This window comes from Coturnix japonica, chromosome 4 (assembly GCF_054131305.1).
Source record: "Coturnix japonica strain WE chromosome 4, WE-NBRP24, whole genome shotgun sequence".
Classification (NCBI taxonomy): Eukaryota; Metazoa; Chordata; class Aves; order Galliformes; family Phasianidae; genus Coturnix; species Coturnix japonica.
This window is the reverse complement of record NC_140666.1, coordinates 85,871,374-85,889,129: the sequence shown is the minus strand read 5'-3', so window position 1 is coordinate 85,889,129 and position 17,756 is coordinate 85,871,374. Positions and strand designations below refer to the sequence as shown.

Sequence of the window (17,756 nt, the reverse complement as noted above, 5' to 3'; positions counted from 1 at the left end):
GGATACAGGAAAGCTGTTTCAAAAAAAAAGGCCAAAATTTGCTTCCTGTTCCATTGCCAAGCATTGGGCAGACTATGGCTGTCAGCCTGGATCAGTTCTTCTCCTGATACGTTGCTCTTAAGATTTTCACTGCCTTGAAATACAGCTCCAGTGGCAGCAGAAAGCCAGGCAGAATGAAGAAGACCCCCCAGGGTACAAGGAAAATACTGCTTTGTTTCAGATAATGAAGCTTCACTTTCATTGCTGGAAGAAACCAACATATGCTGTGACTTCTTTGGTACTGCTGTATGGCACATCTGCCAGTCTAACTTGAGAGTAAACAGTTAAAACATTGCTCCCTGTGCTGGACCACGAGAGTCTTTCCTGCACAATTCTCTATTCCAAAATAGGGATGATGCTCCTACTCCCATTGGGTTCCTCTGCACCAGCTGTTTAGGTCTCTTTGTGTTAGCTCTAATCTATTTTAATGCTGATTCATGAGGAGAAAGAAAGGGAGTACCATTTTTCTTATCAATTGGAAGAGTCCACAGGTGTGTCCCATGGGTGCTGGAGCCAGCACAAGGGGAGGGACAGAGCTGCATCATGAGGAGTATGGCTGGAGGAGATAAAAACAAGCTTTTCCCTTCCTGGTTGTAGGCAGGAGATAGTTTAGCTGTGCTGCTTGTGGGACCGCACCCTTAATACCTTTACACTCTTTACGGTACAGTAGTTAGGAGTGGTTGAGGCAGTTTCTGTCCCTACCCTTCTCAGATTGAAATTTTGGCCAGGGGAGAGTTGAATGGTTGTGGTTGTGATTTTTCAGCCTGATGTGTTCCAGTGCAGGAGGGCTGAGCTGTGGTGCTTCCAGTATTGAGGATGTTGAGGTGCAGTGGCTCAGGTGTGGATGTGTCCCCATTTAGCTATCCCTGCTGCAGAGGGAATGGTTTCCAAGAGCTGAATGATGGCAACAGCTTCTGTTGTCCTGGTTTTCAGCCCCTGTTAAATGTATGTCAGCACCCTTACTGGCACACGTGAGGAGGTATAGCGTGAGGCAGATTAACCTGCATGAGTGAAGTTTAAGTGATTACTTATCTAGAAAACACTTTGAGCTGACAGATGCCAAACAAAACTGCAGTGCTGTCCTCAGAGGAAAGTTTCCAGAGAAAAGAAAAGAGAATACTTGTTCTAAGCCTTATCCTGACTTTCCCTGTGCCAACTCTTAAGGGTATCCAGCTTGCCTGAGATAAGTGTTGAGTGTAGATTGGAAAGTGAGCTCTGAAGGGGCTCATTGGGTTTCAGCCTTTGACAGGTCATGTTAAAACTGCAGCCTACAGAGGTAACCATCTATTCAGAGCTATTGAGCACCTGCAGTTCCCATGGAAAATGGGGCTTTTACCAGCAAGTGAATGGGAGGATCTCTCTTATTTTCTTCTGCACTCAGTTCAAAGGATGAGTCAAAGATTATTTCCTATTAAGAAATAGACCCTCAGACATTGCAGAGGAAACCTTCTGCTGGCAAATATACAGTGAGATGCTGGGTTAAAAGCATGCTCCATCGAGACTTATCAGTTTTCAGTAAACGAGCTTCAATCTAATGGCTCCTGTACCTGGAGATATGTCTCCTACTGTGCACAGCCCTGTCCACTCCTGTCTTTGGCCCATGGTGTGGGACATTTTGTGTTCCCAGTGGTCCAGATCCATCGCCATCTCTTCTCTTTGATGAGAAGATCTCTTTGCGAGGCCCATAGTTTCTTTTGTTGTTTTTTTTTAATCCACAACACAGCACAGCGTTGCTGGCTCTCTGATTATGCTTTCTGTCTGACAGGCTGCTGCTTAGATGTTTCTCACAAGCTAAGAAGCTGCAAGCTGAGCACAGACACACACCTTCCTTGTCTCTGATCCCCTGACCCTTTCCCCTTTCTATCTTAAATAACAATCTTAGCCAAGTGCAAGCTTCTCTCTCTCCCCCCTCCTTCTGCTCCCCTCCACTGCTCTGTTTTGTTTTGAAGCCACAGTCGTGCTAATGTTGGCACAAACCTGTGCCAGTTCATTTTACAGGCTGAGGAGCTGTCAGTGTCCCAAGTACCCTGAGCCTGCCCAGCTGGCTCGCTTGGGTGTTTTCTCTCTCTGAGTAGAGTCTATTTTTGATGCTCTCTCAGCAGACAGAGCATTAGATAGCTGGGTTTATTACCCCTGCTAGGTGCTCAGCACAGATCCCCCCAATAGCCTGCGTCCCCTCCAAAGAGCGTAATCTCATTTGGGGCTCTGTAATCCTGTCCTCGTTGGTTGGTCATCTGTTACACCCTGTGACTTCAAGTGGCTCATTGCTAAGTGGTGGGATTAGATGACCAAGCAGTAAATCCTGCTGCTCTTTGCATGTTTTTTGTTCCAGCTAATTCAGCCATTCCTGCTCGCAAGGAACCCTGTGCACTGGTCACCTCTTTTTCAGCTCAGCTTGCAGCAGCAGAAGAGAAGCAGAAAAGGAGCCTGGTTTGGATCTGAGCAGCTCTCCTTCCCTCTGCTGTCCCTGCAGAAACAGGGCAGCAGCAGGGCTGTTATGGGTCACAGGCAGTGGGGCAGGTGCAAGGCTTTGGCTGGGCAGCAGAACCATCAGATGGAGGCCTGGGCACAAACAGGCTTTTCATTGGCAGTGCTCTGGTTTCTGGTGAGAACAGCTGAGACACATGTGTGACTGCAGTGAGGAGTGGTACTGATGGCTTGGAGGCAGCACCAGCCTCCTCTGGCACACCCATAGGAGCAGTTGCTCATCTTCCACCTGTCAGCCTGAGCTTCCCACCACCTGCTGCCTTGCCCTGTCCCCAGTTGCCAACTCTCCGCTCCTTCCTTCCCTTCTCAGGAGCCTGCTGTGCTCTGCCTTTGCCTCCTCTGTTTCTATAGCCTTTCCTTCACCAGTTTTACATTCTCCCCAACTTTTAACTTCCATTCTCCTTAAAGCTTCGTCATTTCCCAGATCCTATTTTCTTATTCCTCATTCTGGACAAACCAATTCATCCGAACAGGTCAGTGTCATTTCATCACAAGACAAATCCTGCCCCCAACTACTTAACCACCTCAGACTGCAGTCTCAACTCCGTTCTTCAAAGCTGAGCTGCAGAAAACATCCTGCAGCCATCAGACCATCACAAGCCCAAGATTTCTAGTAACGCACCTTCCTTGGCCTTTCTGTTTGCACAGCAGCTGATGCTGTGTCTGTTGTGTGCCCCTTGGTGCAGCCTGCCTTCAGGAAAGGGAGCTGGCAGTGGGCACAGAGCCTTGGCAGGAGATGATAAATGAGGTGGAAGGTGCAGGCATGCATGACTGGTGTTGATGAAAAGACATTTGTGCCTAATAAGTCTGAGAAACAGTCCAGGAGCCTTTCATGCATAGGGAAATATGGATTGCAGTGCTGCCAGATCTAGCAATCATTCTGAGTATCTGTTAAAAAGGCCAGACATGCAGATGAAGGTGGGAAGCGTTCAGTACTCGCATCCACCTCTTTAACTGCTGCATCAGCAGTTCCCAAACTGCTTCAGCTCAAAACCACCTGACAGGTCTGGCAGCATCACTTCCATTCCCTCTGGGCTCATCACCCCAAAGGGGCTGCAGAACTGCTGGTTTAGGTTCTCTGAACCCAGGAGATTGGATGGAAAGTCTCCCAGTTTTTGCTGGGTTTTAAGCCAGGAGAAGAAACACTGAAGATCACTTAGGTTTTACCCTCACTATTCAAACAGCATCTTCTCCTTCATTTCTAGTACTTGGCTGGTGTAGCCAGCACAGCTGCCTGGAAGTCAGAAGTGTTTAGCTCTCTGATTTCCCATGATGATTTATAGCTAGTAATATTTGGAGTCCAGACTTCTGTGGAAGAAATGGTACCTTTTGTGCCATGACAGTGGAGACCTGCACTTTTACTTGAAATGGGAAAGAGGGAGGAGGAGAGCCTCCTTTCCTAAAAGAGGAAGGATAAAGCATCTTTGTAATGACAACATTGTAGGGAAAGTATTTCTTTGCTTTTCAAATGCATCATAGGACATTCTGTCCAGTCTGTTTAATACTGTATCTGTAACAGCCATACCATACTGTGCGCCCTGTTCTTTTATATGGCCAGGAGCTGCAGAAATCAGGAGGGGACCTGTCATTGTTATCTCAGAAGGGCTGAGCATATTCCTTATGAACACAGCATCCTTTGAAGGATCTCCACTTGGGATCCAAAGCCAACGATCTCTTGGTTGAGCTCTATTATCCCAACAAAAGCTTTCTTGAAACATATGATACCACTAATCGCTATTTCATGAATCATATCTGTTGTGATGTAATGCTTTTTCTTCACTCTGGAGACACAAAAAACTGATTTTCCCCCAAATCAACAAAACACAATCCCTGCCGCAGAGGTACGATCCAAGTGGCTGGCTCTGTTTTTTTCTTCTTGTTGGTTCTTGCATTAATATCTCAAGGAGCAGACAATATCCAGTGAATACACAGGACAGCAGAACCAAACAATAAATGTACCCTGGCTGGGCTGAGAGAGACAATTTCATACTGTTCCCAGGAGAGGAAATGGACTGCACAAACAAAAAGGGTGGATGAAATGCAGTTTCCACCATCAACGTTAATGTCAGCTGATTTCCCTTTGAGTCTTCTGTACTGTCTGACCTCTCCAAACTGTGTAGCTCTTCCCAGGCAGCCATGGCACGCAAGCCATAAAGATATTGTTTGTAGGGTAGCTGCATTCATGTGGTTTGATGATGGCAGAAGCAACTGCTCCCTTCATTCAAGCCTCTGCTTAGCCCACAGAGCCAATGGTTTTGCCCTTATCAGGGCCTTCTGCAGGCAGGCCCTGTTAGCTGCTTCATGCAGACCAACATTTGTTGGTGTAATTCCCCAGTGTTACCCTACTTCTCAGAAAGGCTGGTAATCACTAGGACTAAAATGGCTCCTGAGCATCCCAGACCTAATCCTGTGCCTAAACTAGTCATAAGTTAGTCACGTAGCACACTCTGTTCTTAATGACTATCAGTCTGTATTACAGAGGTGGACAGACACTGGGGGTCTCTCTGGTGGGATGAACCTGTGAAGTGCAAAGAGTGACAGCCTGCCATGTTGATAATTTGCTTAACTCTTTAAACGCACTTGCTAGGTAACACCCTGTCAGCTGGGGTTATGCAGTGTTTTCTCCATCTCTCTGGGAGAGCTGAGGAAGGGAGAATCTACATTCAAAGTTGTAGTTCACAGGTGGGTGCCCCTGCTTTTTGTGTGCGTGTGAGTCCCCGCACAACAGTGCCCAGTGTCACGCTTATGTCTCACCTTGATTACTTATGCTTCGAACCGACCTGATTCTCAAAGCTTTTATGTTTGTTGCCACATTGGCTCTTTTTTTCCCTTGCTAGGTCTCTCAACTACTTCATTTACACTTGTATTTGGACCAGAAAAAAGGGCAGGTAATCTGCTGAATGCTTCTGCTAACACCTAACTAACATCTGCCCCCCTGTAGAAGACTAGTTTGAACTGTTTTCAGCTGAGATTGGTCTCAGGCCAGATGCTGTTTGCTCTGCTTCCAGTAGGTAGATCCTATGTGCTGAGCTTTAAAAGCCTCTCCTTGATCTCACCTGCAAAATGCCTTCCAAGTCCTCTGCTGGAGACTCCAGCAGTCAGGCAGGGTACTCTGAATGCAGAAAAACCATCTAACTCCAGTTGTTGCTACTGTGTTGGCCAAGCTGCCGTGTTTGTTTTTGTTTTTTCACTAATGGACAAAGAGAGCCTTGCTCCCACTGCTGTGATCCCATTAGAATGGTTGGGCTTGCAGTGGATATAGAGAGACCAGGACTCAGCTCAAAGGTGAAGGTGGGTTTCTGCTGGCATTTTCTGACAGGTGTGGTTGGGGAAGTCCTGCTGACACCGTAGCAATAACTGATGCCTTAGGCGTATGCACAGCCCCTCGTATCAAATACCTGCAGGATGGCAGCTGTAATATGCATGCAGACATGTCTGCTCCTGTGCGACAGGAGTTACAGCAAAGAGAGAGGAGAAAATTAACAGGTTTAGTATTGTGCTGGAAGTGTGATGGGTGTGACTAAGTGTTCCCTTGCCTGTCCATTAACTACTGATTCTAAAATGCAAAAGGCCAGAAGGTGCCATCCTGCATTAACACAAAGCTTCTCTCACACGACTTGGCAGTTTTTGGTTCCTGATTTGTGTCATGTCACTGTGCTGTTACAGTTTCAGCTGCAAAATGGAGTTTCTAGTTATTAAAGACGTTCTGAAGCCTAAATAATGTTTACAGAATCCTTTCAGATTGCTTAACTGAAGGTATGATGAAATCCAGACATTGTTACTTGTTTATATTTTGATTATACCTAATGAAACACTGATAAATATATTGCAGATTTTAAGATTATGTTCCTAACTTTATTTTCCTAGAGAATGTGTAAAACCACCTATGTATGTGGAAGGATTTTTATGAGTGATTCCACTGTATGTAGACTCAGTTCTTCAAACTCTTTAAGTCCTTTAAAAACTTATATTTTTAGTGTGAATGCAGAGGTGATCTCTGGAGAGGCGAAGTAATTCTGTTGCAATGCTTTTTAGAGTATCTCTCATTATACTGACTTCAGATTTTGGTAAGGACCGAGGTTTCTGATCCTTCCAAGCTATATTGGTTGGGTCAATGTTTATGGCTTGGGCTGTTAACTCTGGGTTAATGTCCTTTACTAGGAGGTGATGTTACCACATGCTTTTTAGTGTCTGTCTTCTGTCCTGTCAGTACCACAGAGCCCTGTTCCAGTCTGGCCTTTCTCTGCTCTTTCCCTGAGAAAACAACTGATGGAAGGCATTCATCAGATCCTTGTTTTAAAGCTTTTAGATCATTCTGTGTCACCATATCACAGGTTCCAAAGCAAGAAATAAAATAAATTTAGCACATCTCCTTAATTTTCAATGCAAAAGAGTGCATTAGTGTCATCTTCCCTGCCAGGTTGGTCTGACACATGAATCTCGTCTCTAATCTGACTCACATCCACATCCAGAAATCACTCTGTGGAATGAAATGCTATTTGGGTTAGCTGGCTGAGCAAAACAGCTGGGAGGAGGTTAAAAAGCTTGAGTTCTGCTGACATTTGAGCTGGTGGTGCAAGAGGAATACAGCACTCGTGGTACAGCAGCTTATCAATTGCTAAGCCCTCAGCTTTGCTTGTCCAGTCATTCTGCAACAGCAGGATATTTGCTGATTGCTCATAACGAGCTCTTGCTAAGGAGCTGTCTGTCATAGTCAGACTCCAGGGTAGAATGTCTTGTGTTCCCTTTAATCAGCTCTGAGGATTGGGTGGTAGTGCAGGAATTTGAAGAGCCATAGAATGGTTTGGATTGGAAGGGACCTCAAGGATCATCAAGTTCCAGCCCCCATCACCAGCTCATGTCCAGCTTTTCTGCCACCTACACCCCCAAATCCCTCTTTGCAGGACAGCTCTCCATCCATTCATCCCCCCGGTCTACGCTGATGTTTGAGATTGACTTGATCAAGGTGTCAACACAGCATGTATAGAGAGGTGTTAAGATGCCAAATGTTCAGTAAACTGAAGAGAAAAACCCTACTGGGGCTTCCTGGCTGGCTCCACCAGTTGACTGCCCTACAAAGAACAGCTCAGTTTTATTGTACTTAAAATGATGTGTGTTTCTACTGATGATGTTTCGGAGCAGCACTGAAGGAGTTATTGCCATGTTCTCTTTGCCTCTTGCTGATGCAGAAACATGAAGGAGTTATTGCCATGTTCTCTTTGCCTCTTGCTGATGCAGAAACAAAGTGCTATAGTCCAGAATGAGCAGCCTGTCTGTGGCTGAACTGATATGCTTTGGAAGTCTGAATCCTGAGAAGGTTTTTCAGCCTAAAGCTAAAGTTGGGATATTACTGATCCAGCAATTTCCTTGAATGTAGAGATTGAAAGTTGCCATGGTAACTTTGGTTTTAAGCACCTTGTGCTATGTCTAATTACAGTGCCTAGCAGTAAAGTTGCTAAGGAATTTGTAGGGGTTGAAGCACTGATTTCCCATTACTCTGCTTGTGAAATTTCTGAAGTGATGCTGGTAAATCAGTACTTTTAGGCAACTCAGTACTTCAGTGTATCAATGCCAGTTCACTAAGGGACAGGCACGGAATGGGTGTCTCTTGATTGATAGTTAGTCTGAAAAGCAATACAAATGGGAGGAGTTTATTTCTTCACCTTTAAGAATAGCTTTTTATTACATTACAATTTCAAATGTTCTGTCCTCTGAAAATTCTTCGTGTGACTGAGAACTGCTGGATGAGTATCATCATAGAGGATTAACTTCAAAAGGAAGCTACTTTGATGTAAACCATTTAATGGTACTTCTAAAACAAGAACCCTTCTAAGATATTAGTGAAGAAAAGTACCTACCAGAAAGTTCCTACATCCTCCTCCTTCAGATAGGGCCAAGGCTGCTCCAAGTTCAAATGACTGCACTGAAGAATCAGAGATGCTCTCCGTCACAGTTCTGAACAGTCACATTTTGCACACAGATCCACTCCAATGGGAAGAGCAAAGACAGTAGAATGATGCTTTTAACACTCATTTACATCCTCCCCAGGTTACTGGAGCAGGCAGTTTTTTTTCTTTCCCTATTGTCCTAATGGTCTTCAGTGAGCAGGGGAGAAGGAATGTTTGAAATGCACTGTCTAATCTAACTTCTGTGTATGTTATTTGCTTGCTTGTTTAACTAGGGACAGGGGGCCCTGTCGGAGAGACTAAGGAGCTTTAGCATGCAGGATCTCTCAACAATTCGTGGTGACAGCAGCAGCACTGTTCCTCCTTCGGTCACTGTACGAACAAGTAGCAAACAGAGCCAGCCAAAAACATCCAGAAGTGCATCGGAAGGCACTGGCAGCTCAGGTAAGTGCCAGCGTTATTTTCAGTGTTGTGTTGTCTGGAATATCACACAGCTGAATGAAGTCATGCAATTGGCTGGAATATATAGAAACAGACATTGCAGGCAGCACATACCAGGACTCACAGGACACAGACACACTGTTGAGTCTCTTGGCACTTAAAGAGAGAGAATGGTATTGTTTGATGGTTACTATTCCTGACTGGTACCAAGGACTGGACTGGAGTGTGCAGGGAGCCAGTATCAGCCCTCACAAGCTGAAAAGTTGGGTTCTAGGGCTGAAATCAGTGGTAGGTTTTCAATGAGGCACTGACAGAAGTGCCAAAATCAGGGATAAGCTGGCACAGTGGTGGGCAAGGGTCATTATTGTTATTAAAGTCTCCTTTTGGTGATATAGATTCTCACTCTTATGCTGTGCAAATGCGTTTTCTAATGGATATCTGGTCTGAATTTATTCAGCTACTTCTCAACTATACAATAGCTGATACTTGACAGTTGCAGTTCAAGAACTGCATCGCTGCTGAAGCCTACTGAGAAATAAAACCTGTAAAGAGCATATCTAGAAGCAGAGACCAAGGTCTGATATCTGTTTGTGAAGGATGTCTGGGTGAGCGCTGTTAATGGAAAGCAAATGTCTCTGAAAAGCAAAGGTTTGTTTATAAAAATATGGAAGAAAAAACATGGTGGGAATGAAATCCATTCCTGTATACACCGTTAACAAATGTTGCTTTCACTTGTGGCAAGTGATCTGCAGGTAGTGTTCACACCCAGAATAGAAACCTCTTCTTCAAACATAAATAAGTAAAACCTTCCACACCCTCATCCATCCCAAACCCTCCATCCATCCCAGACCCTCCATCCATCTCAAACCCTCCATCCATCCCAAAACCTCCATCCATCCCAACCCCTCCATCCATCCCAAACCCTCCATCCATCCCAGACCCTCCATCCACCCCAAACCCTCCATCCATCCCAAACCCTCCATCCATCCCAACCCCTCCATCCATCCCAAACCCTCCATCCATCCCATCTCTCACTGGTTTCATTGAGGTTTCTTATCCAGGAACCCGCTTGTCACAGGTCCCTTCTCCCCCCACAGCCAATGCAGACAGGCATCACTAAAGGGCTTTTAGAAGACTTCTTATGTACACCTTACATGAGTGATTTGAACATGTAAAATACCTGATCAGTGCCATGGCCCTGTCCTGTGCCTGTGTACCTATGCACCCAGATTGCCACTGGGAGGGCTTTTTCTTGAAAGCTCCCTTTATTTCTCTCATATGGCCATCAGGGATTCTCAAAAGCTGAAGGATTTGCTTTCCATCTAGCACAGGCTCTTATTTTTCTCTGTATGCCAAACGCTGTCAAGGAGAGAAGAGGAGCCTTATGATAACATGATGTGAAGTGCTGCCCTCAGGACATGGAACAGGCTTGCTGAAGCCACTCAAGCTGTCCTGTAGTAAAGAGCTGTGGGCAGGAAGAAATCCTCTAAGTGGTGTAGCTGAACTCCAAAGGCAGCCAAACCACCCAGGGAAAAACAGAAGTAATTTGCTCTTGCTGTCCATGATCTGTCTGGTTTTCACAGCAGAACCCACTGGCACATGGGGAGCTGCCCTGCTGCTCCTGATCTCAGGTCGGGGCAGCCTCAGAGCTGTGAGGCTGCAGGTGCTGGGTCAGTGTCCTGGGAAATCATTGCTGTTGTTTGCCCTCCAAAGTAACTTAAGACACTTTGGAGAGATACGGTAGGAAACCAAGGGGTGAGAAACTGGAAAGTCCTCCAGCCAGCTTTGCTGCTGAACAAACAGTACCTGGAAGGACAGCCTCACTTGGAACAATGTGGCAAAGACAAGAGCTAGCTCTTTGGATCTAGAGTACAATTTGGGTGAATCCCATTCCATGAGCACTGAAAACACAGCCAGATCTGGTGTGGAGCTTGGTGTTACTTGCTTCCCATCCTGTTATATGACTGTGTTTAAGAGCAGATGGGGTATTTAAAAGAAAGCGATTTCTACAGACAGAGATGGAGGGAGGTCTGCTGCCTTCCTTGCAGAGACAGCTGAAACTCAGCTCTGTTGGTATGAAAACCCCCACTCCCCAGTGAGCACCAGGAGCGCTTTGGGTTCTGGTTTCACATCCCTGGGAATGCTTCCAAGCCCACCGAGACAACTTTCCTAACACCAATGGGCTTTGGCTCTGGCCAAAAGCTGGCTGCAGCATTGTGCTGTGCTCCAACTACATTAAATAACCACTCAGCTACTTTCATTTCCATTGCTGTTATTTTTTAAGATGTGACTGCTGCTGCTTTAGATTGATTGGTGACTCCCTGAATTTCCTTTTTGACAGCAAGTGCTGTGTGAAGAACTTGGCATTTAGTTACAAGTTCCACATGCAGACACAGCAAAGGTTTATTTTTGTCTGCAGATGAGTGTCTTATGAGGCCATGACATAGGATATGCCGGAGTTGCCTTTGATACAAGAGGAATGAGCCCTACCTTTTGCTGTTTTTCCCATAGTTGCGACCAGCACTCTTTGGCCAAGACAGCTGTGCTAGTGCTTGAGCAATAGCTGAGATGCTCAGCGAGCTTTTAGAGCGGACAGCTGAGCCATGGGGCAGGCACCTGAGCTATTCACACCCATCCCACAGAAAGACCATGCTCCTCCTCCTCCCCACACCCAATCTAAAGCCACGTGTGGGCAACACAAGGGGCAAAGGCATCATTGCTATGACTTGTGTCTGCACAGTGTGTTACACGAAGCATTACCACTCCTTCTGTGAAGCACACGCACACCTTTCTTCAACACATGCCAAGGCAAGACAGTGAGTGCCCTCCCTGTGCATGACAGCCCAGCCACCTGTCCTCTTTATCTCATCTCTCACTTTGCTCTTAGTTCAGCATTTCTCAATTTAGCATCCTGATGATATTAGAGCTCTGATGCGTGTTCCAACCTGTGCTTCTCCCCCTGAACTGCCCCTTTCATTTGGGAACTGTAAATGTTGTGTGGCTGTTCATCATAATGAGCAATTGGAAGGTCCAGAACAGTGTTTCCAAATACTTCTCAAGGCAATCCTGTTTTTTCTGGCAAATGCCGAACAAACAGATGTGTCTGTATTAACAGCGTGGGGCTTTTGTACTTCTTAACCTTATATTATTGCCTTAAAAGTATCCTGGACAGTGCAGGTAAAACGTGTTCCCTTCCAATGGCTGGTGAATGTGACACGTGTGACTTGTGGAGTGGGACGGTGGCCACTGTGTCTCAAAGCTCAGTCCCACAGTTGATGCAGACATGTGTCATGGTTGCTGATGTCTGCTGAAACTCCCAGTGTGGGCTGGGGGCTGGAAGCCAGCCTTTATTTTGGGTAAGCCACTGAGACATAGTTCAGCAAGCAGCTTTGCATTGCTTGACAGGACATCGGTGTCTGGAGGTGACACCGTGTGCCCAGAGAGTCCTGCAAAGGCACCATACTGCCCAGACTGAGTGCCCTTACTGCTTGAGCTTTCCTGAGGCAGAGGTCATTCTTAGCTGGAGTGATCTCAAAGCAGAAACATGCAGTGTGCTTTCTGACACCCCTCTGTGCAGCAGAGAGTCGGGGCTGTTCCTGTAGTTTGTTTTTCCAGCTTAAACTCTGAAGCTCTTTGCAGGACGGAGCAAAGGTTGGGAAGTATCAGCACTCAGCGTGTGCCTGGATAGCCCTGTCCCCACTGACCAGAAAAGCTCTAGGAACAGCCCATGTACGTATGTTGTATGAAGCCTTCAGAAAACTGAGATTGGTTACCCTCTATGTAAAAGCAGAGGTTGAAGGTACAGAAGAGCTGTCAGTGTCAGCAGTGCAGGATGATGTTTACCAAACCAATCACACACAGCTCAAACCCTTTATGCTCCAGAAGCACCTTCTATCTGGAGTCACTGGTGCCACTCTGAGGATTAATTTGGGAGGCTCAAACTGGAAATGGTTTCTAGGCTGTTTCCTAAAGCACAGAGTGGAGCTGTGAAGGTAACACTTTTGTGAACACCTGTGAATCACCTGCATTTGCATTGAAAGGTGCAGTGCAATTCCCTTGGTTATCTGCATCCTTACAGTAATCCAATGCAAAACTGCTTACTATGTTCCTTGTCGGGGCTCCGTGAACGTGTTTGGAGTTATTTCTGTTAAGTGATCTGAGAAAGGGGCCCAAAAGCTGTAAGTTCTCCCAGTCTTAGCACACAGCCATGTGAGCCACGTTCCTGGCTCTGTGCTTTGTGATGGTGAGCAGAGACAATCATCTCTATGCAGACAGGAGGCACCAAGTCCTCCTGCACCAAGTTCAGCAGAGATTTATTGATGCTCAGTGCTCTGTGAGAAATGGTAGCGTACCCTGATGAGTCCCTAACGCTCAGCTCCTCTTTCAGTGTGCACGTGTTGCTCAGTGTGCCGACTCCTCAGAGGTGAGTGCTGGATTTCCTGCACCTTGATATCCACGCATACCTTTTGGGCATGGCTGTGTTCCCCAGCCTGGCTTGCTCCTGCTGCTCTTACTCACCAGGTTTCCTAACACCAGGGGAACAAGCAAGAGGACAGCCAGGCTATGAGTGGGTTTGTGAGCCGTGTGTGTGCTGACAGCAAGTTGTGCAGTGCTGCTCACCTTACTGACCCGAAGCTGGGGAGTTTATCTCTGGAGAAAAACCTCAGTCCTTTCTCTTATAGAGGATGCATTTTGTCCCAGTGGCTGATGAAAGGAGCAGGAGGCCTCAGGTTTGGGCATGTCAAAGGATGGAGCTGCCAAGCACGTTGTTTAGGGAGGAAGAAGAAATCCAGATGGGCAGCGTCCTGTGTTGGTGGGAGCTGACTTTCATAACTCCTATACAACTCATCTCATGTGCTTTCTGTTTATTTTGCACACTGCAAACAGCTCTGGGGGATTTGCAGCAGAGGCACTTCAGGATCACAGTGCTGCCACCGTACTGCAGCCACTGCTGTGGAAACACAGCTGGCTCGTGTCACCTCCGGAGCAGCCGGGCGTGCAGCACTAAGGCCGGGAGGCTGGAGCTCCCAGCCTGACCCTCTGTCTCCTTGCACATTACATTGGTGGCAAACCAAGCTTCACATACTTGCTTTGTCACCCTCCCTGTTGTGCTGTTGGAACTAAATGATTTACGGTCCCTTCCATCCCAAGTGCTAAGTAGGCCTGAATTAATCCTGGGGAGGCCTTTTAGTGATGCTACAACAGCAGTCAAACCAGTGTGTTTATGAATCGGGCCCAAATTTGTGAGCTCTTTCAGATTGCTTCATTTTGCTGGGTTTTTTCCCCTTGACTCAACCCAGTTGCTCTGTCTGTGTCAGTCTGAATATGCTGTATCTCATAGAAGGTTCCTTCTGCCCCCACAGGCTGCCCTTTCTCTGTCTCCAAGGCAATGCATGCATTAATGCACTTGCAGACAATGGTGTGCCCTTTACATGCTCCTTACTAAGTGCAGCTTTGGTGGCATGGAGGACAGGTCCCTGATGATGTAATGTGAACATTTTTTCCTCAAAGGAAGAAACAAAGTTTGCTTAATTAGACTGAACTGTTCCAAACTGGCACTGATCTTTCTTTCATACCAATTTCTGCGCAGCCAGTTTCAGGATACAGATGTTAGAAGTACTCAGTCCCAAAGAGCTTATAACCTAAAGGGGCAGATATTCAAGCCTAACCTCAAGCAGGATATTAAGGGCTGTCTCAGAGCCTTGAGGCCTTTTTGGCAGGAGCAGCTGCCTTAATGTTCTTGCAGGTGAAGCTGAACTGTCTCTTAAAACCCCACAGCTCTTAGGAGAGCACAGGCTGGTGGGAGCAAAAAGCTGCTCCCATCTCCCTGGGCAATGTCCTGAAAGAGGCAATAGGCACAGACACATTCATTTGGGCCAAAGTACAGTGGGTTTAAGAAGATGCAGCCTTGTTATATCATGCAATGGGCATCTGCACAGGGACTGGAGGCCACGCTGAGTTCAGTATGATGCACAGAAGCAAATCATAGAACCATCCGAGCTGGGTTTAAAGCTAATCTGGTCCAACTCCCCTGCAGTGAACAGGGACACCCACAGCTCCATCAGGAGCTCAGAGTCCCATCCAGCCTGACCTTGAGTGTCTCCAGGGAGAGGGCATTGTACCACCATTCCAGGCAACCTGTGCCTGTGCCTCACCGTCCTTATTGTAAAAAACCTGTGATCTGTGCCCACAGAACTCTCCCAGGTCTTTACTCAAGTTTCTGACATCTCCTCGATGTTCAAGGCCTGTGGAAAGTCATCCTGAGGATGACGATGGAACAGCGATCCTGTTACATAAGTGTTCTTTTTCCTCTTCGGGAAGGACAGAGGGAAAACCTCCAGGGGTTTGTTTGTCTTTTGGCAGTGTCCTGTAAATGCTTAAGTGCTGCTCAGTGTTAAACGAGCTTGCCTGGGACTTGCATTGAAGAAATAACTTCTGTGCTCAGTGCTCTTATCTCAATTAACACCCCTTGGGTGCTGCTGCAAAGACTGTGTGGCATGGCTGAGAGAGAGGAGCAGTTTTGGACTTTGCAGAGAATAAATACGTCTCAAAGATGTTTAAAATATGTTGTGTTATCAGGAAAACTGTTACAGCTACATGTATCTGAGGGGAAGTTTAATGGTGATTTCAGGCAGTGTAAGGAATGTGTGAAGACATTAGAGACAAATGAGACCAGTTTGTGAACGTGCACCTTTAAAACTGCAACTCAGCAGCGACTGAAGGGCAGCTTAGCCGAGGAGTTCAGTCAGCTGTGCACAAGGTGCTGCAGCACAAAGCCAGGAGGAGCATTATTTTACTGGGGCTTTGCCAATAAAATCATATTAGGCCTTTTCCTGCATGTGGTTGTCACCCTGAAGGCAAGGTGACGGATCACACTGAGCATGGAGCTCAGTGAAGACCTTAATGGGATGCTCATTTAGTTGTGTTTTAAATCACGGTCTAGGTGACCATTAGGTCGTTTCTGCTTATAGCCAGTTTTGCTGCTATCTCTTGTGTTAGGGATTTACCTCATAACCTTTCTCTCATTGAGCTTAAAGACCAGAAAACCACTTTCTGTTGCTCTAGGCATTTTATTCCTTAAAACTTTCCTTTTAAATGCGGAATCATATTTTTATGGGCATAATTTGCATCACTTTACAGTGATAAAATAAACTCCAGTTCAACCACAGATGATCTGAAAGCAAAGATGAGAGTTTCTGTGCTCTGAAACAATGTTCCTTCCCCTTCTACATCCAAATGTTTTCCCCCTAACAGTTTATTCTTTCTTTTTCTCTATGTAAATATTATGGGACTCTGATGTAAGTGTTAAAGATTGCATGAGTTTTCTTCTGAGGTGTTTGGAATAGACTAGTACTTAACAACTTAATCAGCTGTGGGATGTGTTTTCATTAACCAGTGACTTTGTTGATGATGTGAATAGACTTGTTTGCTTTGGTTGCACTTGACTTTGGCTTTGGAGATATGAGCCCCCATCTGCCTCTGTTTTGTGGCCCCTGGGCAGTGTGTGCTGGTAGATTGGCTGCTTCTAACTTCTTTGTTTGGCAATGAAAACTATTGGAGAAGTACGTGAGTTGGGTCAATGTATTATGGAAATGATGGCAAATTTGTCTTTGTTGCAGGGAAAAGAAGCTGATGGCCATCGTGTAATAAATATCTGCTCTCTTGCTCTTATTAAGTGCTGTGCAAAACTCCTTATATGAAGGATCCCCCAGAAAGGCTTAGCTTTGGAGTGACTTAATGTTCCATTACAATAATACAACACCTTGTTCCTGGCTTGTGTAGTCTGTGACTGTGGTTTGTTATATAACCCCTGAGGAATTACAATGACAGAAGAAAGAAGCGTTGCCTGGGAAAATAAGGGTGGGGGAGATCCAGCTTCTCTCAGAAATACTGGGGTGCTCAATTCCCTCTGTAACTGTACTGAAGTATCCAGGCAGCTTAGCCTGGGCCGTGAGCAGTTTTCCCATACCTGCAATAATTTTACCCCTCTATTCAAAGGTGTGTAGGCACAAATGTAACAGGTGAAAACACCCCAAAGGCACCATGCTCTGAGATGGGGAGTGAGAGCCTCCCGAAGGTGAGAGAGCCAGGGGAAAGACCTGCATCTACATGGCCCCTGGGTTCACACAACCCCTCCTGGCTGTGAAACAGTCCAAGAGGCATCAGCTGCTTCCCTAGAGCAGCACACACTGCTGGCTCTGCCACTCTGGGGACATGTGATAGTGCCCTAAGGCTCTGATGCCTCTTAGAAACATACAGGAGGTGACTTGAGGCCAAGCACTGTCCTGGAGAAGCCAGCCCCTACTGTGTGTTTTGCTCTTTGGTCTGCCCCTACTCCAGGAGCAAACCCTGGTGTCCCTGAACCCATCTGTTCCTTTTAAGCCTCCATCTCCCTTCCCAGTAGTTCCTCACATCTGCCTGTTATTCTGGTTAATTCCCTGCTTTAGTCCTATTTTCTCCACCTGCAGAGGACTGGCTATGTTGGTGTAGGAAACGTTAGGGTTTTTACCTTGTAATTGCCTGGTTCACACGAAAAAGGACCTCATAGGTGGTGCTCATTCAGCCCTTTAGAGGTGAGTTGCTTCTGGTCTCACAATAGTGCAATGTTCCACAACAACCATGGGACAAAGGCTGGCACTCCAGGTGGGTGTGAGGTTGGCATTGCCTACAGTGTAGATGTCTGAGTCAGGATGGGCAGGAAATCCCTTCTCACTCCAGACCTTATAGGATGTCTGTACTCGAGGTCTGTTCTCATCAATGCTCAGAGATGTACTGTGAAAGCCCAGGCTGGACATGTGTATTTGCTGTTCCAGGACAGTGAGGCTGAAGTGAAACTGGTTCCTGTTTGGCTGGGTTTTGGTCCCTCATTCAGAGTAACATAGA

The 17,756-nt window shown here is 46.3% G+C and overlaps 1 protein-coding gene across 33 annotated transcripts in view; it reads left to right on the top strand.

The window, feature by feature from the left end:
- The window catches only part of REEP1 (receptor accessory protein 1), a 54,138-nt gene that overhangs the window by 29,602 nt on the left and 6,780 nt on the right, over positions 1 to 17,756 (top strand). For 4 of the 33 annotated variants that reach the window (XM_015862588.3, XM_032444526.2, XM_015862587.3 and 1 more), the window contains exons 6-8: positions 5,364 to 5,414; positions 8,708 to 8,876; positions 13,261 to 13,296. In XM_015862588.3, the coding sequence (XP_015718074.2) occupies positions 5,364 to 5,414; positions 8,708 to 8,876; positions 13,261 to 13,296 (256 nt within the window). The other 29 variants (XR_014946064.1, XR_014946062.1, XM_085547545.1 and 26 more) reach the window with 16 other exon arrangements.